Source organism: Balaenoptera ricei, chromosome 8 (genome assembly GCF_028023285.1).
Source record: "Balaenoptera ricei isolate mBalRic1 chromosome 8, mBalRic1.hap2, whole genome shotgun sequence".
Classification (NCBI taxonomy): domain Eukaryota; kingdom Metazoa; phylum Chordata; class Mammalia; order Artiodactyla; family Balaenopteridae; genus Balaenoptera; species Balaenoptera ricei.
In genome coordinates, this window is record NC_082646.1 from 111368011 (window position 1) to 111381948 (window position 13938).

General features: G+C 55.6%; 1 protein-coding gene across 10 annotated transcripts in view; it reads right to left on the minus strand.

Annotated features, from left to right (window-relative positions):
- Positions 1–13938, minus strand: part of SHANK2 (SH3 and multiple ankyrin repeat domains 2) — a 552759-nt gene that overhangs the window by 264438 nt on the left and 274383 nt on the right. For all 10 annotated transcript variants that reach the window (XM_059932287.1, XM_059932286.1, XM_059932284.1 and 7 more), the window contains 2 exons: positions 7773–7942; positions 2873–2986 (listed from right to left, as the gene is read on the minus strand). In XM_059932287.1, the coding sequence (XP_059788270.1) occupies positions 2873–2986; positions 7773–7942 (284 nt within the window). The remainder of the gene's footprint in view (positions 1–2872; positions 2987–7772; positions 7943–13938) is intronic.

Below are 13938 nucleotides of genomic sequence, written 5' to 3' on the forward strand. Positions count from 1 at the left end.
ACATATATCTAACCAAGTACTGATAAGTAGACTCTGTAAAGGACTCCTACAAGCCAATGATGGAAAGATAAACAGCCCAATTAAAAATGGACAAAAGACTTGAACCGATACTTCTCAAGAGAAGCTATACATAAGGTAAGAAAGCACACGAAAAGGTGTTTAATAACAGTAGTCATCAGAAAAGTGCAAATTATACCCGCAGTAAGATATTCTCCACACCCATTAAGAATGGCTGAAATTAAACAGACTGGTGTTAACCAAATGTCGCTGAGAAGTGGAGCCACTGAAACGCGCACACACTGGGGGATGGGAGTACGAGAAGGCGTAGCAGTTTGGACAACTGTTTGGCAGTTTCTTATAAAATTAAACACCCTCCTACCTTGTGACCCAGTAGCTCCGCCCCTCGGTGTTTCTCCAAGAGAAAGGAAGACACGTCTGGAGAAAGAGTCGCACGATAACGTTCATAGCAGCTTAAGTGACGAGCCCTGACTGAGAAGCCAATCCAAACATCCATCACCAGGAGCATGAATAAACATACTGGGGTATAAACATACCGCGGAACACTCTTCTTCGGCAACAGAAATTTACAGAGCACTGATTTACAGCCTGGCAATAGCATTCAGCTGTGTGAAATACACCGGGCTCAGGGGTATGTGCTGTAGGTTCCAGCTCTGAAATTCAACAGCAGGCTGAACTGAGCTCTGGTGACAAACTGAAACCGAGCAGGACCCTGTGGGGACTGCCTGGAGACAGAACCCCCCCTCCCCCACTCCTTGTGTAGCTTGCCTCTTGTTTGTAGAAAAGCTTTAGCTTCCCAGGCCCTCCCCAAGTTCCAAAGAGCAAATGTAATCAGAGAAGTACAACACCAAAGGGAAACAGTCAAGCAAGACAAAATAATAATAGTTTAGCCGTAAAACAAAGTCAAGGACCTTTAGGTCCTCCTCAGGGGCTGTAGATTATATCCTGAGTCCCTGAGTTGTTTTGCAGATACTAAAATGCCCACCAGGTGGAGGACGTTAATTGCATGCTGACCACCAGCACGTAGACCCCAGACTGAATGGAACCAGAAGGTTGATGATTGAGATTCCTGAAACATCACCCTGTTACCTCACCACCAATCAATCAGCGAATTGTGCACCAGCCGACCACATACCCCATGACTCTCTCCCTCAGGCTATCTTTCAAAACCCTTCCCTGAGAGCCTTCAGGGCGTTTGGGGCTTTTGAACATAAGCTGCCCATTCTCCTTGCCGGCCTCACATCGGACACGTGCAATAAACACTGCCCTCTTCCTTCACCACAACCCGGTATTAGTAGATTGGCTGGGCTGCACGTCGGGTGAATGAAGCCAACTTTGGTTCGGTAACAAAATCAGAACCGTGGTTGCCTCCTGTTGGGAGGTGGGTGACTGGAAAGTGGCCTGAGAGACCTTTCTGGGGTGACGGACAGGTTTCACCTCTTAATTGCAGTTGGAGACACAGGAGTAGACGTTTGTCAAAATGCACTGAACTCTTCTATAACCTGTGCATTTTTTACCACACGTAAACCATACCTTTATAAAAGACGATGTTAAGTCACGATCTCAGAAAGCCCAAGGCAAACAGAACCCAATAGGAACCACTCTGGACTCTCCCCCACCCTAAAATCCAGCTCAAATCCCATCTCCTTTGCACTGTTCTCTCCCTCCACCCCACTCCACCCCGGGTCACAGCGGTGCCTCCCTCCTCTGGCCAATAATCCACATCATAAGTAGAGTTACGGTGTTCATATTTACCATCCTTGGTAGACAGAGGATGGTCCCCCCCAAAAGATGCCGATGTTCGAATCCCCCGTGCCTGTGAGTACATGACCTTACAAGGCAAGAGGGAATTAAGCTTTCTAATCAGTTTAGCCTGAACTGGGTCCTCCAGGTGGGGCCAATCTGACCACATGAGACCTAAAAACTGGAGGAAGAGGAGGCAAAAGGGAGGGTCAGAGAGATGCGGCCTGAGACCTGGCCCACGACTGCGGGCTTTGAGGACAGAGGAGGGGCCCCCAGCCAAGGGATGCTGTGACCTCCAGAACCTGGAAAAGGCAAAGGAATGAACTGTTCCCTAGAGGTTCCGGAAAGGAACACAGCCCAACTGGCACCATGACGAGACTGCCCAAGGATGCAGCAAAGCCATCGGCCACAAAGCGAACGTGGCCACTTCTGACAGATGCACCATGAGTCTGGGATTCTACCAGAAGCCAGCAGGGCATGCGTAGACCAGGCTCTTAGAAGAACCTAGTGCTTTGTGTGTCTCCACCTCTCCTACTGGTTTCTCAATACCGTTTTATGTAAGTGGTTTCCTCCTACCATTTCAATCAATCCAATCTTGCGGCAATCGCTTTCAGGCCGAGCGTCAGCAGGGGCTGTGTCTGGGAGTTCGGCGAGGTGCTGCAGTGATATGTCTCAGGCCTGTTTCGAGCAGTTTTCACTGAGACAGCAAACCTCGAGTCCTCAGGGAGGGCACGGCAGGGGCCGGCGGGGAAACGCGAAGCTGCCTGTTTATGATGTCGGCGTGAGAGATCGATAAAGCAGTTTCAAGCACTTACTCTCCCCCCAAAGCCCTTTTCCGACGGCTAGAACGCACGCTCCAAGTTTCCTGGCACATGCACAGACCAACATTTTAACTCAAAGCCTCCAGGCTGCCCTGCAACCGATTTCTGGTTTGGACAAAGCCCAGTGGGATGGCGTCCACCGCTCGGAGGATCAGAGAAGCCCTCGGTCCGAAACTCAGCCTTGCTCGGTAACCGCACACCTGCCCGTACCTGCCGCACGCTCTATGTCAGCAACGACGCCGACCCCAGGCCGGACAGAGGTGGACGGACGAGGGTGGGGTCCGCCTTACCTGCCGGGCTGTCCCTGGGCTTGCACTGGACCTCCTCCACACACTCAGCTGGGAACCATCCGATGTGGCCGCGGGCGCTGCCTTCCCAGAAGCCCGCTTCGCCGATGCTCAGAACTAGAGACAGGGAAAGGGGGAGGGGTTAGTGGGCGGGGCTTGGAGGGTGTGGGGTGCGGATGCAGGGGGGAGGGGACGGCGGCTCTGGTCCATTTGCTGGCTGACCAAGCCTCCTTCAGCCGCCTGGCAAATTGTCCCTCGGAGGGGGCACTGCAGAGCCTCTGAGCCCCCAGGTCCCCTCTGCCCGTTAGGCCTGGGGGAGAGGATGCAAGCGCCGGGCGTCCTGGCGTCCTCGTATCTCACAGCGCTCGGCATGTGGCCACTGTGTCCCGTCTGTCGGGTCCCAGCTGAGACGGGAGAGTGGGACCTCCGAGTCCCCACCATCAGTTATTTCAGGTGTCAAAGTCGGGGGACAGGCCACCCTGATGAAGAGAAGCAGCCATGAGGTCGTGTCGGCCCCTCTGGAGCTGGGGGAGCAGAGGCCAAGAGTCCAGGCCCACAGGATCTTTGAAATTAGTTTGAGAAAAGAGAATTCACAGCAGGAGACAGGGAAGCAGCCTGCCTGGCAGTTACAAGATACTACCCGGACTTGAAGTGCAAGGGCAGGCTGGCCGATGCCCAAGGGCAGTCCCGGGCTTCTGGCTGGCTTATTAATGAAGAACCCGAGGATTATGTCGGTGCCACAAGCAGCAGGGGGCCACTGCACAGTGAAAACGCCAAGTCAAGGGTTGTGAGACAGACACAGCTGCCCCGCCTGCAGGGCTGAGGGCGCTGGGTTTCCCCCTTCCTCGGCTCAGTGCTGGGTGCACAGAGGGCCTCACGGACACCCACTGCAGGGGATGAAGCGTATTCATTTTTAAACTGGACCGATGCCGAGCGTGGGTGAGCAATGCAAACCCAAAGACACGAGGTCCCAAGTGCTGCCCAGGCACTGCTTGGACAAATATTTTGGTTGTAAGGGTCAGGCTCACAGGGGTGAGGTAGGGGAGGGTCTCTGTCTCTTAGGCCTATGATGCTGGGCTGGGGGCACACCTCCACCCCAAAGCCCTGGCTCCCTCAGAGTGTATCTGTGCAGTGGGAGGTTAGTATAATCTCTGCACATCTTAACCTTTTGTAAATTACTCAGGACCCCCAGGCACCAGAACTGCGGAGAAGAGATCCTGGCCACAGAAATGCCTCCTTCCATCCCTCATCTCAATCTCAAAGGCCAGATAAAGGACACCTGGACCCATGAGTTTTGAAGGTCAACAGCACAGAGTACGTCAGCTTTAGAAGTCTTTGCCTAATAATTTGAAGAAATGGCCTAAAGGGAACAGACAGGCAACCTCCCTGAGGACCAGTACGATCGTAATCGCTTGACCCATTTTCTCCAAAACTCAATGCTGGCCGCTTACACTCGGTGCAGCCCAGCTGACCGGGATGTACACCACGGCGGCCCAGCGGAACCCAGATGTGAGAGGGTCGTCTCGGAGCGCTGCCCTGGATGGCAAGCAGGGGACAGGGACCCGTCCAGGCGCTGTCCAGCTACTGGAGCGGCCTGGCTGACCGCCAAGGGTCCACGTAGAAACTCGTGGTGGGGACCGTGCGTCTGCCTCTCGTCTCTCCAGGCAATGTCAAGGCCACACACTTGGGCACAGCCAAGTGACGCCGGCACCAAGCCGATTGCAGGGGTGAGCGACTCAGAGAGACAAAGGGGGCTGGGCTCGCCGTCCAGACAAACTAGACCGGAACCCCCATCCCCAGGTAGGCAGCTGTGGGAGCCTTGCCCCAAGTTACCATGTAACTCAGACAGGGGTCTTTTATGGGCTGGATCCTGTCCCCGATATTCCTCTGTTGGAGTCCTGACCCCCAGCAGCTGAGATTGTGACTGTGCTTGCAGATGGGGTCTTTAAAAGTCAAAATGGGGTCCAAATTCCATCCGGGCAGCGCCCAGTTCTTCAGCAGCCCAGAGACCGTGTAAGGACGGGCCGCCCCGTCGCACATGACAGTCAGGACCCTGAGGCAGCCATGGAGTTCCTCCTCGCCACGACCTGAACTGAGCCCCTGTGTGCGCTGGATGGTGTCCCCCCGCCAAACCCCTCTGTGGCAGTCCTAACCCCCAGAACCTCAGAGTGTGGCTGTGTTTGGAGATGGGGGTCTTTAAAGAGGTGATTAAGGTAAAATGAGGTCACTAGAGTGGGTCCTAATCCCACAGGACTGGTGTCCTCATAAGAAGAGGAGAAAAGCACACAGACACACACAGAGGGACGACCCCGTGAGGACACAGGGAGGAGACGGCCGTCTACATGCCGAGGGGAGAGGCCTCAGGAGGACCAGCCCTGCCCACACCTGGATCTCAGATTCCAGCCTCCAGGACTGGGGACCATGAATCCCGAGGTTTAAACTGCCCAATCTGGGGAGCCTTGTTACAGCGGCCCGTGCTGACTCACACAATGGGATCTAACACCTTCGGCCCACAGTTGCTATGAGGTTTACGAGGAAAAACGTGTGACGTCCCCAAGCAGGGTACCTGGTAAACAGCAGCTGCTAACAAGTCTCCACCTGTATCTCCTCTGTTATCATCTCTGATGTGTGGACAAGGACACGCGGTCCCCAGATATGAAGTGACCGGTCACTGGGTCACCAGGAAGGCTCCCCAGGCCCTTCCCAGCCCAGCCTGAAGCCCCACACGGGCCTGGGGGTGACAGCAAGGTGGATGGATGGACACACGGGGGACAAAAGCCCAGGGGTGTGGGCTCAGCAGATTTCAGAGCTGGGCTGGGCAGCGAGACCCGGTGCTCTTTGGTATTTGGTATTAAAATTCCAAATTGCAGGTCATGTGAGTGCTTACATTTATAATTTGAATGTTTATAATTTAAAAGTTAACAAAAATACTGTGTTAAACTACATAGGGACAATCAGGGACTCATGGGTATGATGCTCAAAGACCCCACTGAACCCCATCCAAGAAGGCAGCTATACACCCTGAATATGATGCAAAAAGGTACAGAACGTGGACAGAAGTAGACGGGCCTGGTGGGATGCATGCTTACCCGGGGGGAGAGGGGAGCAGAGCTGGATAGGGAAACCCCTTCTCCACGGCTTGTAGCCTGGACTAAGTATGGTCCCCACGGCAGGGCTGGTAGGGGAGGGGCACATGAGGAAAAACCTGTGTTCTGAGTGGCCTAAAGAACCAGAAGGATGGAGCCAGGAAACCAGGCACCCTGAAGAGAGTCGGGGTGTCCTCACAAGGGAAACAGCCAGGGAGGGGTGGCCAACTCAGGGCCCCCGCCTCTCTGAAAAGATGCAGAGCAGCTCCGCTCAAGTCAGGGCCTGAGCTGTCACCCAGGCAACCCTCCAAAAAGAAAGAAAGCATGAACTGAAGCCATAATCTTCACGACTTAACACCCTGATGTCCAGAACGCAACAGAAGATGACCAGACACGCAAAGACCCAAGAGGATGGGGCCCATCCTCCAGAGAAGAGAAAACCACGTGAGCCTGACCCCAAAATGACCCTCATGGTGGGACTACAGACGGGGATTTTAGAGGGACGATGACACCCATCCACGATGTTGTAAAACAGCATGCGCATCCAAAGAGGGATAATCTCAACAGAGCAAAAGGAAGTCTTGGCAAATAGGAACTATAAAGAAATACACGTGGAAACCCTAGAATTTAAACGTGTCATTTCTGAAATTAAAAAATTCACAAGATGGACTTAACAGTGAAGGGGACATTTCAAAGGAAAGAGCAAGTGAACCTGAAAATAGACCAATAGAAAGGACCTAAGGTTAAAAAAAAAATGATGGGAATAAAATAAGCAGAGCCCCTGGGACATGCTGGTGCCACCAGATGGTCAAGTTTACATGCAGCTGGACTTCCAGAAGGAGTTGAAAGAGAGAATGGGTCTCCAGCCGTCCTCGGAAACTTGGAAAACCCAGGTGATGTTGGCCAGATTACTGCACGGTACGGAGGAAGAAGCAGGTCCTTACCAGCTCAGGGCCAGATGGATTTGAACCTGACCGACTGACCCCTAAGGGGCATACTTTCTTGCCCCTGCTACGCATCTTCCGAAAGCTGCCCTGCAGCGACAGGGCCAGGCATGGTGTGCCCTTTCCTGCTCCGCCTGGTGAACTCAGCTGCCCCCATGTGGCCTGCAGCCCGCACCTGTCACTTCTCTACCCTCCTCGTGTGGCCTCCAGCACCACAGGGCTCCTCTACAGCCACTGCCAACCTCCTGCACGTGCCTGCGCTAAACCCATCTTCCCTAGGGGCCTCACACACCTCATCTTCCTGCTCAGAAACCATCGCTGGCGCCCGTCGCTGGCACTGCCCCTGGTCTAACTCCTGGCATGCATGGCCGCCCTCAAGGCTTTTCACCCACATTTCCCAGGATTCTGCTTTGGGCCTCCTTCCCTATAACCCGGTGGATCTCCTTCCTTGGAATGTCGCAGGCCCCCAGGCTGAACCATCCACCTGGAGGCCCCTTCCTGAGCCCCGAGACGCGTCTGAGTCCGACCTGTGCTCAGCCCCATCCCAGCACCACCTCCCACCTCCTCCTGAGGCCCTGGGAGGTTTTCCAGATGGAAAAGAGCTGCCCGTCGACGCCCTCGCCTGCCCCTCCCCTGCTTTTTTCTGCAGTGGACTCCCGTCCCAGATATTCACGTGCTACCCTTCCTAATGGACATCAGAGTCACCGCGGCCATGAGCGTCTCTCTAATCCCCATTCTGCCCTCCCAGGGCTCCGTATTTTCCACAGGGGGCCCCGCGGAAGCAATGCCCCGGACGCCGACACCCCAACGGGGATAAACTGAGGCTGAGGGGTCCCAGCCTGACCCCGCCCTGGAAGCAGAATGGACACTGACCTTTGACCCTGTCGCCACGGTGAAGGGGGATCTCGCCGTCCACCTGGGGCTGGTATGGCTTGACGACAACGAACAGCCTCCCGGGGACCGCGCTGTACAGCTTCCGCTTGGGCCCCGGGTACTCGAAGGCCGAGAGCACATCCTTGTTGGCGCCTGGCAGGAAAGCCGGACTGCAGGTGAGAGGGGGGCAGAGACAGAGAGGGAGGGTCACGGCCTGAGACAGAGCAGGGCACACTCCAGACCCTTGGCCCATCTGTTCATAACAAACGCTGAGCCCCGAGGAGTCACATCAGAGCTCCTGATTCTAGACGGACCTGGAGACGTGAAAAGGCCCGGGGGGCAGCATTAGTGCTTAAAAGACTCAGGTAATTCTGGCAGTTCTACTTCTGGGTAGGTACCCCAAAGAAGTGAAAGCATGGTCTCAAACAGATATTTGCACACCCACGTGCATAGCAGCATTATTCTCAAAAGATGGAAACGACCCAAGTCTCCACTGATGGATGAACGGATACCCAAAATGTGGTCCATCCACACAATGGAATATTATTCAGCCTTAAAAAGGGAGGAAATTCTGGCACAGGTGACAACATGGATGAAATTTGAGGACGTGATGCTAAATAAAGGAAGACAGTCACAGAAGGACAGATAACGAGTGATTCCACTTAGGGCAGGTACCTGGGGTACTCAAATTCATAAGCAGGATGGTGCGGGCCAGGGGCTGGGGGAGGGGGAGGGGGAGTTTGCCTTTAATGGGGACAGAGTGTCAGTTTAGGAAGATGGGGACGGATGGTGGGAATGGTCGCACGACAACGTGAATGTACTTAATGCCACTGAACTGCACACGTAAAAATGGGTAAGATGGTAAATTTCATGTGCGTGTCTCAATTTAAAAAAAACTCCAGTGGAGGCAGCAATCAAGGCAGGCCCTGGGTCTCTGCCATTTTATCAGTCTCACTGTGAGCGCCAGCCACACCATGCGAGGAAACACCCAGAACCTACTGGCGAAAGCCTTCATTATCGCGGTGCAGGCAGCCCACGCCCAGCTGCCCTGGTGACATTTCACAAGCGGGACTTTAATTCTTTCCTGTTTTATGTGACTGTATCACAAAGAGCGTGCGTTTCCAGGCCAACTTCCCTGCCTGACAGTGAGCGTGGACATCTAACTTACCGGGGCCCAAAGGTGGGATATAAGAGAGACAGAGAGACACAGAGAGAGACAGAGGGAGACAGAGAGAGACAGAGAGAGAGAGGGAGGCACGCATTCCCAGAGAAACGTGCAAAGTGGTTTTCCGTGACGACATTCCCATGTCATTGTGATGGTTGATGGGTGACCCGGGTGACTCCTTCTGGAGAGAAGAGGGCACGTTCTTATCAATCATAATCTGGAGGAGTCATACTGAGCTCTCCTCCCATGGTGGGGTCTCTAGAAAAAACGCAGGCACGTGGATGAACCTGGGCAGGGATTTAGGGGTGATGCTCCGGAACCTCCCGGTCAGAAATACAAGAAAAGCATTCACGGCCGACTGGTGTCTCCCAAGAGGACACCCCGCCACGGGGAAGAGGAATATTAATAATACTTGGGGAAGGTTCCCGAGTCAGGGAGCCACCTCTGAGTCTCGGGAGGGGGGGCCACTCATGTCACCAATTCATGACCGTGAAGGGTGGGGTCCCCAGCTATGGTTCTCCTTTCAAACTACAGATGCCGTGGCCTGGGAGCCCACACAGGGAGCTTGAGCTTCCTGCGCGGAAGAAGTTCTCGCCTTTAGGTGTGAAACAGGCTTGCAGGGAAAATTCTAGAATATGATGTGACCATTCACTTTCGGGATTTAACGTGAACCCCGCATGTTCCTTTTGTGCTGTGCTTTACCCACGTCGGCACCCCTGATAAATACCGTACGGTTTGCTTTATGCTGGTAAGAATTCATGTAAGCGTGACTGGGCCGTATTTTGTCATGCTTTTTACTTTTTCACTCACGGTGATGATCTGGCCACAGGAACCCACGTCTACACACGGGACATGCTCAGTTTACACCCTAATTTATGCGAGTCAGGTGAGGAGAAGGATCGACCGTCAGATCTGCCTGCCCGACCCCAAAGCCCAGAGCTCTCCCTAAACCACACGGAGCAGAGGACAGGCATGTGACCTTTCCCAGGTGCTCGCCTGGGCTCAGAGACACAGGGATTTGACAAGCCACAGTCCTCATGGTCTCCTGTCCCCAGGGATGCCCCTTCTCTTGCCTCCTCGACCCCAGGCTTTCCTGACCAAGTTGAAGTCACAGACGGAGGTCACAGCATCCTGGGAAACAGGTGCCCCTGTAAACTCTGGCACCACCAGGCAGCCCTGCCCGGCGGCCTTACTGTCCCTCCCCACTTCCTTCTTCCCACCCAGCCAGCTACAGATCGGCGTGCACAGATGGGAAAATCCACCCTGAGCGCCGGATGCTCACTCTTGATGGATATCACTGATCCCCAAACACCCCAGGAGCCCAGAGCTGCGACGCCTGCAAGAGCCAGGTTGTGTGACCGCCTCTGGTCCAGAGGTGACAGTTGGCAAGGCAGCTGACTCCCAGAGAGGAAGGACAATCTGGGCCACCTGCCTGTGGTGGAAAAGAACCGGGAAAAGTAGAGCGGCCCTCAGAGTTCCCGCCTGCGAGGACGTCCCGCCCGCCTTCTGCATCAGGAAGAAGATCCATCCATCCAATGCGCCTCAACCCAGCCTTACTCGGAGCTCGGGGGGGGGGGGGCAGGGGGGAGACACGGGGGGGAGGGGGAGACACGGGGGGCAGGGGGGAGACACGGGGGGCAGGGGGGACACACGGGGGGGAGGGGGAGACAGCGCCTTTGCCGCAAGGGGCTGAGCATCAGCAGGGGTCTCCTCTCTGGCTCCCAGGCCAGGGGACAGTGAGTCCTGGTAACCAAGGGACTCAGTCCCTCGGCAACAGGGAAGTGTCCCTTGGGGCCACTCCACCTGAACTCAAGGGTTCAGAAGAGGCTTGGGGTCAGCAGAGGGCGTGCGCTCCAGGGGGGCACCCCACACCAGGCTCAGAAGGCCTCCTCTCCCCAGACCTCCACAAGCAGTGCTTGGATCTCCCCCGATGCACCTGCCGTATCTGCACTGAGCGATGGCCGGGTGGGGCCCACCACACGGGGCTGCTAGGAGGATCACTGAGGGAAAACAGACGAAGCTCCCCCTCCCTGCCCCCCGCCGGCTCTGTCACTGAAGCTTTGATGGCAGTTATCACTTCTGCATCTGACCATCTCCCAGGCTGGACCGGGAGCCATGCAACACAGGGCTATATCTCCACCATCTCCATGCCCCCATCCCTGGTTGGGGGTGCAGTAGTGGGTGCTCGGAAGTGCCTGATGCGTTAAACCCCAATAAGAGACTGCAGGTTGTCCTACCAAGGAGGTCACAAATGGGTCGCACGGACACTCCTGGACAGGATGTGTGGCTGCAGCAGACACCAGGGGCGAAGAGCGGAAGGGCAGGTGGGCCCATGAGTTGGTCCCCAAGCACCAGAAGGGGAGATGACTCTGAGGGCAGCAGGGTAAGGCAGGTGGGCTTCTCCCCCAGGGGAGGGGGCAGGTCAAAGTCCAGAGAAAAGATAAGGATGGACCATGCTGATGGTGGCTGGGGCAGGGCAGAGGGTAAGCAGCACAGCTGGGGCTGCCAGACCTGACTCCCAGCTGCTGGTTAGCTGCAGAAGCAGCTGCTATGCCCAGAGCTTGGGAACCACATGAGGAGCCCAACTTCTCAGGGAACCCCCCCCCCCCCCCCACACACACACAGTGGAACTGCTGCCGGGAGCCCCAGGACCCCACTGTGCGTAATCAACAACAATCAGCAAGGAGACTGCGTCCAACCTGCAAACTTGATCCTCAGGAGAAATCCATCCAGCTGCCCATCTCTCCACCCACCCACCCATCCATCATCCATCCAACCGTCCACTGACTCACCTATCCATCCATATACCCATCCATCCATAATGCACCAGACCATCCATCCATCATCCAGCCATCCATTCACCTATCCTTCTATCCACCCATCCACTCACTTATCCATCCATCCATCCATCTTACCACTTATACAAACATTATGTATTCACTCATCCATCCAAATTTCAAAAGAACCCTGCCGGAAGCCCAGCTGATCACTTATTACCAGATGTTGGATAAGTCAGTTAACCACTGGAAGCCTCGGTTTCCCCATATGATAAGAGGGGATGATCTGGAGAGACCTGAGAGTGAGTCAGTAGGAACCACTCTGCACAGGTGTGTGAACACTCAACACGTCTGCTTCACTCTCTGCTTACCACTCTCTGCTTCAACTGGAAAGTGGGTGACAAGATGCATGTGTCAGCCAGCTGGGTTCAGCCGGCGCCAGAGTGTGTCACTGGGCAGAGAAGTCAAAGCAAACACAGCTCCAGTCTGGGAGTTCTGTTCCTTGAGCCACTTTGCAGACGGTCAGCTCCCAAATTCATCGGTCCAAGCCTGGAAAGCCTTTGTCTAAGAACAGGAAGAAATTGGTCCTTGAAGACCAGAGTGCGTCTACGGTTCTAGGTACCAGCAGTGATGTGTGGTCCACACAAACGCTGAAGCATCTTCTCATTCCAGGTTAATTTGAGCCTTGCAAAGTGCCGTTTCACGAGTGGAAAAATGGGGGCTCCATAAATAGTGACCTGGGCGCAGAGATACAGAGCTGACCTCACATCCCGGCTCCCCGATCCCAGCTCAGGGCTCCCTGCGGGCTCCCTGCTCTGTGCGGTGACGAACCAGGTGACCATGACCTCCCTTGCCCCGTTTTATGAAATGCACCCTCTGCTGGGCCCTGCTCGCCCGTGGCAGCCCTCGACGGCAGCAGGGGCCACAGCCCCCCAGTGGCTCCAGGTTGGCAGTGCCGTCCACTCTTGGAGGCCAGGCTGGGCCCGTCCTGCCTGCACAGCGAGGATGGGTCTGAAGTTTCCTCCACCCCAGACTGTCCACACTCTCCTTGTGTTCCGTCCAAGAACAGCCAGGAGGAATTCCAACTGCGTTGTTTTGGTGTGAGGGCTACATCACTGAATTGTCAATATCAGAAAACTGGTCAGCCGCGGGGTGACCTGGACATTTCCCAGCTATCCTGGATGAACAGGGACCTGCCTGCACATGGAACTTTCTCCGTTCGTTCCTTCGTCAGCCACTTACACATCCATCCACTCCTTCACCGGGCAAGTATTTAGTGGGTCTGCAGACACCCATGGACTTGAGACAGACTTGAGCCTCGCGGGGGAGAAGTACAAGTTGACAAGATGCTTTTCTGTGTGTCCGATGGGTCAGCACAGAGGCTGGGGTGACGGGGAGAGGGCGTGGGCTGCGCGAAAGGCTCTGCTGGGACGTTTGGGGCAAACGTGATGCCACAGAGACCAGGGGCATGATTGGAGGGGCGCTGGGTCACTCTAGCTGGGCTGGAGACGGGGAGCCCTGTGTCCAGAGTGGTGGCAGAATCACAGATATGAAGAAGCAGAATCTCCCGGAGCTGGGGACCTGCTAGAAATCGGGGTGTCATACAGGTTCCAGACTCACGTGGGATGGGTGGAAGGAGGCTGCTGGAGGGTTACTTGCTGGCGGCTCTGGCAGAGGATGGCGTTTCCAACACAGAGGTCCCAAGCCCTGACCCCGCTGACAGCTGTGTCTTAAGCGTGGAAGCTCAGACTCCACGTCACCCCCTGTACCATCAGCGCTGTTTCCTCCTCTGCTTTCGGGCTGGGAAGAAATGCCAGAGCTCTCAGCCCGCACATCGCCCCGTGCGCCGTGGCGCCCTCCTGGGCTTCTGGGTTGCGTGCCCAGCCTCCGTGGCTCTGGTGCCAGCACCCCACATGCCACAGCCTCCCCGCAAGGTCCTGAGGAGGTGCTTCGGGGATGGACAATCATTAGATGTCCCGTCCTGCTGGGGTGGCCAGTGTGCACGGGGGCTTTTGTGGACTCCAGAGAAGTGGGACCCCCCCCCCCGTGATCTCAGAAGCGTGCCCATCTCAGAGCCCCCGCACTGTCCAGCTGCCCCGACACACTCCAGGATGGCCCCAGGCCACCAGCGTTGGGATTCTGCCTGTTTGCAAACCCAAGGCTCCAGGCAGCAGGGCGTGGGCACCTAGAGCCCCCGAGGGATGGGGAATAGTCTGGAATGTGC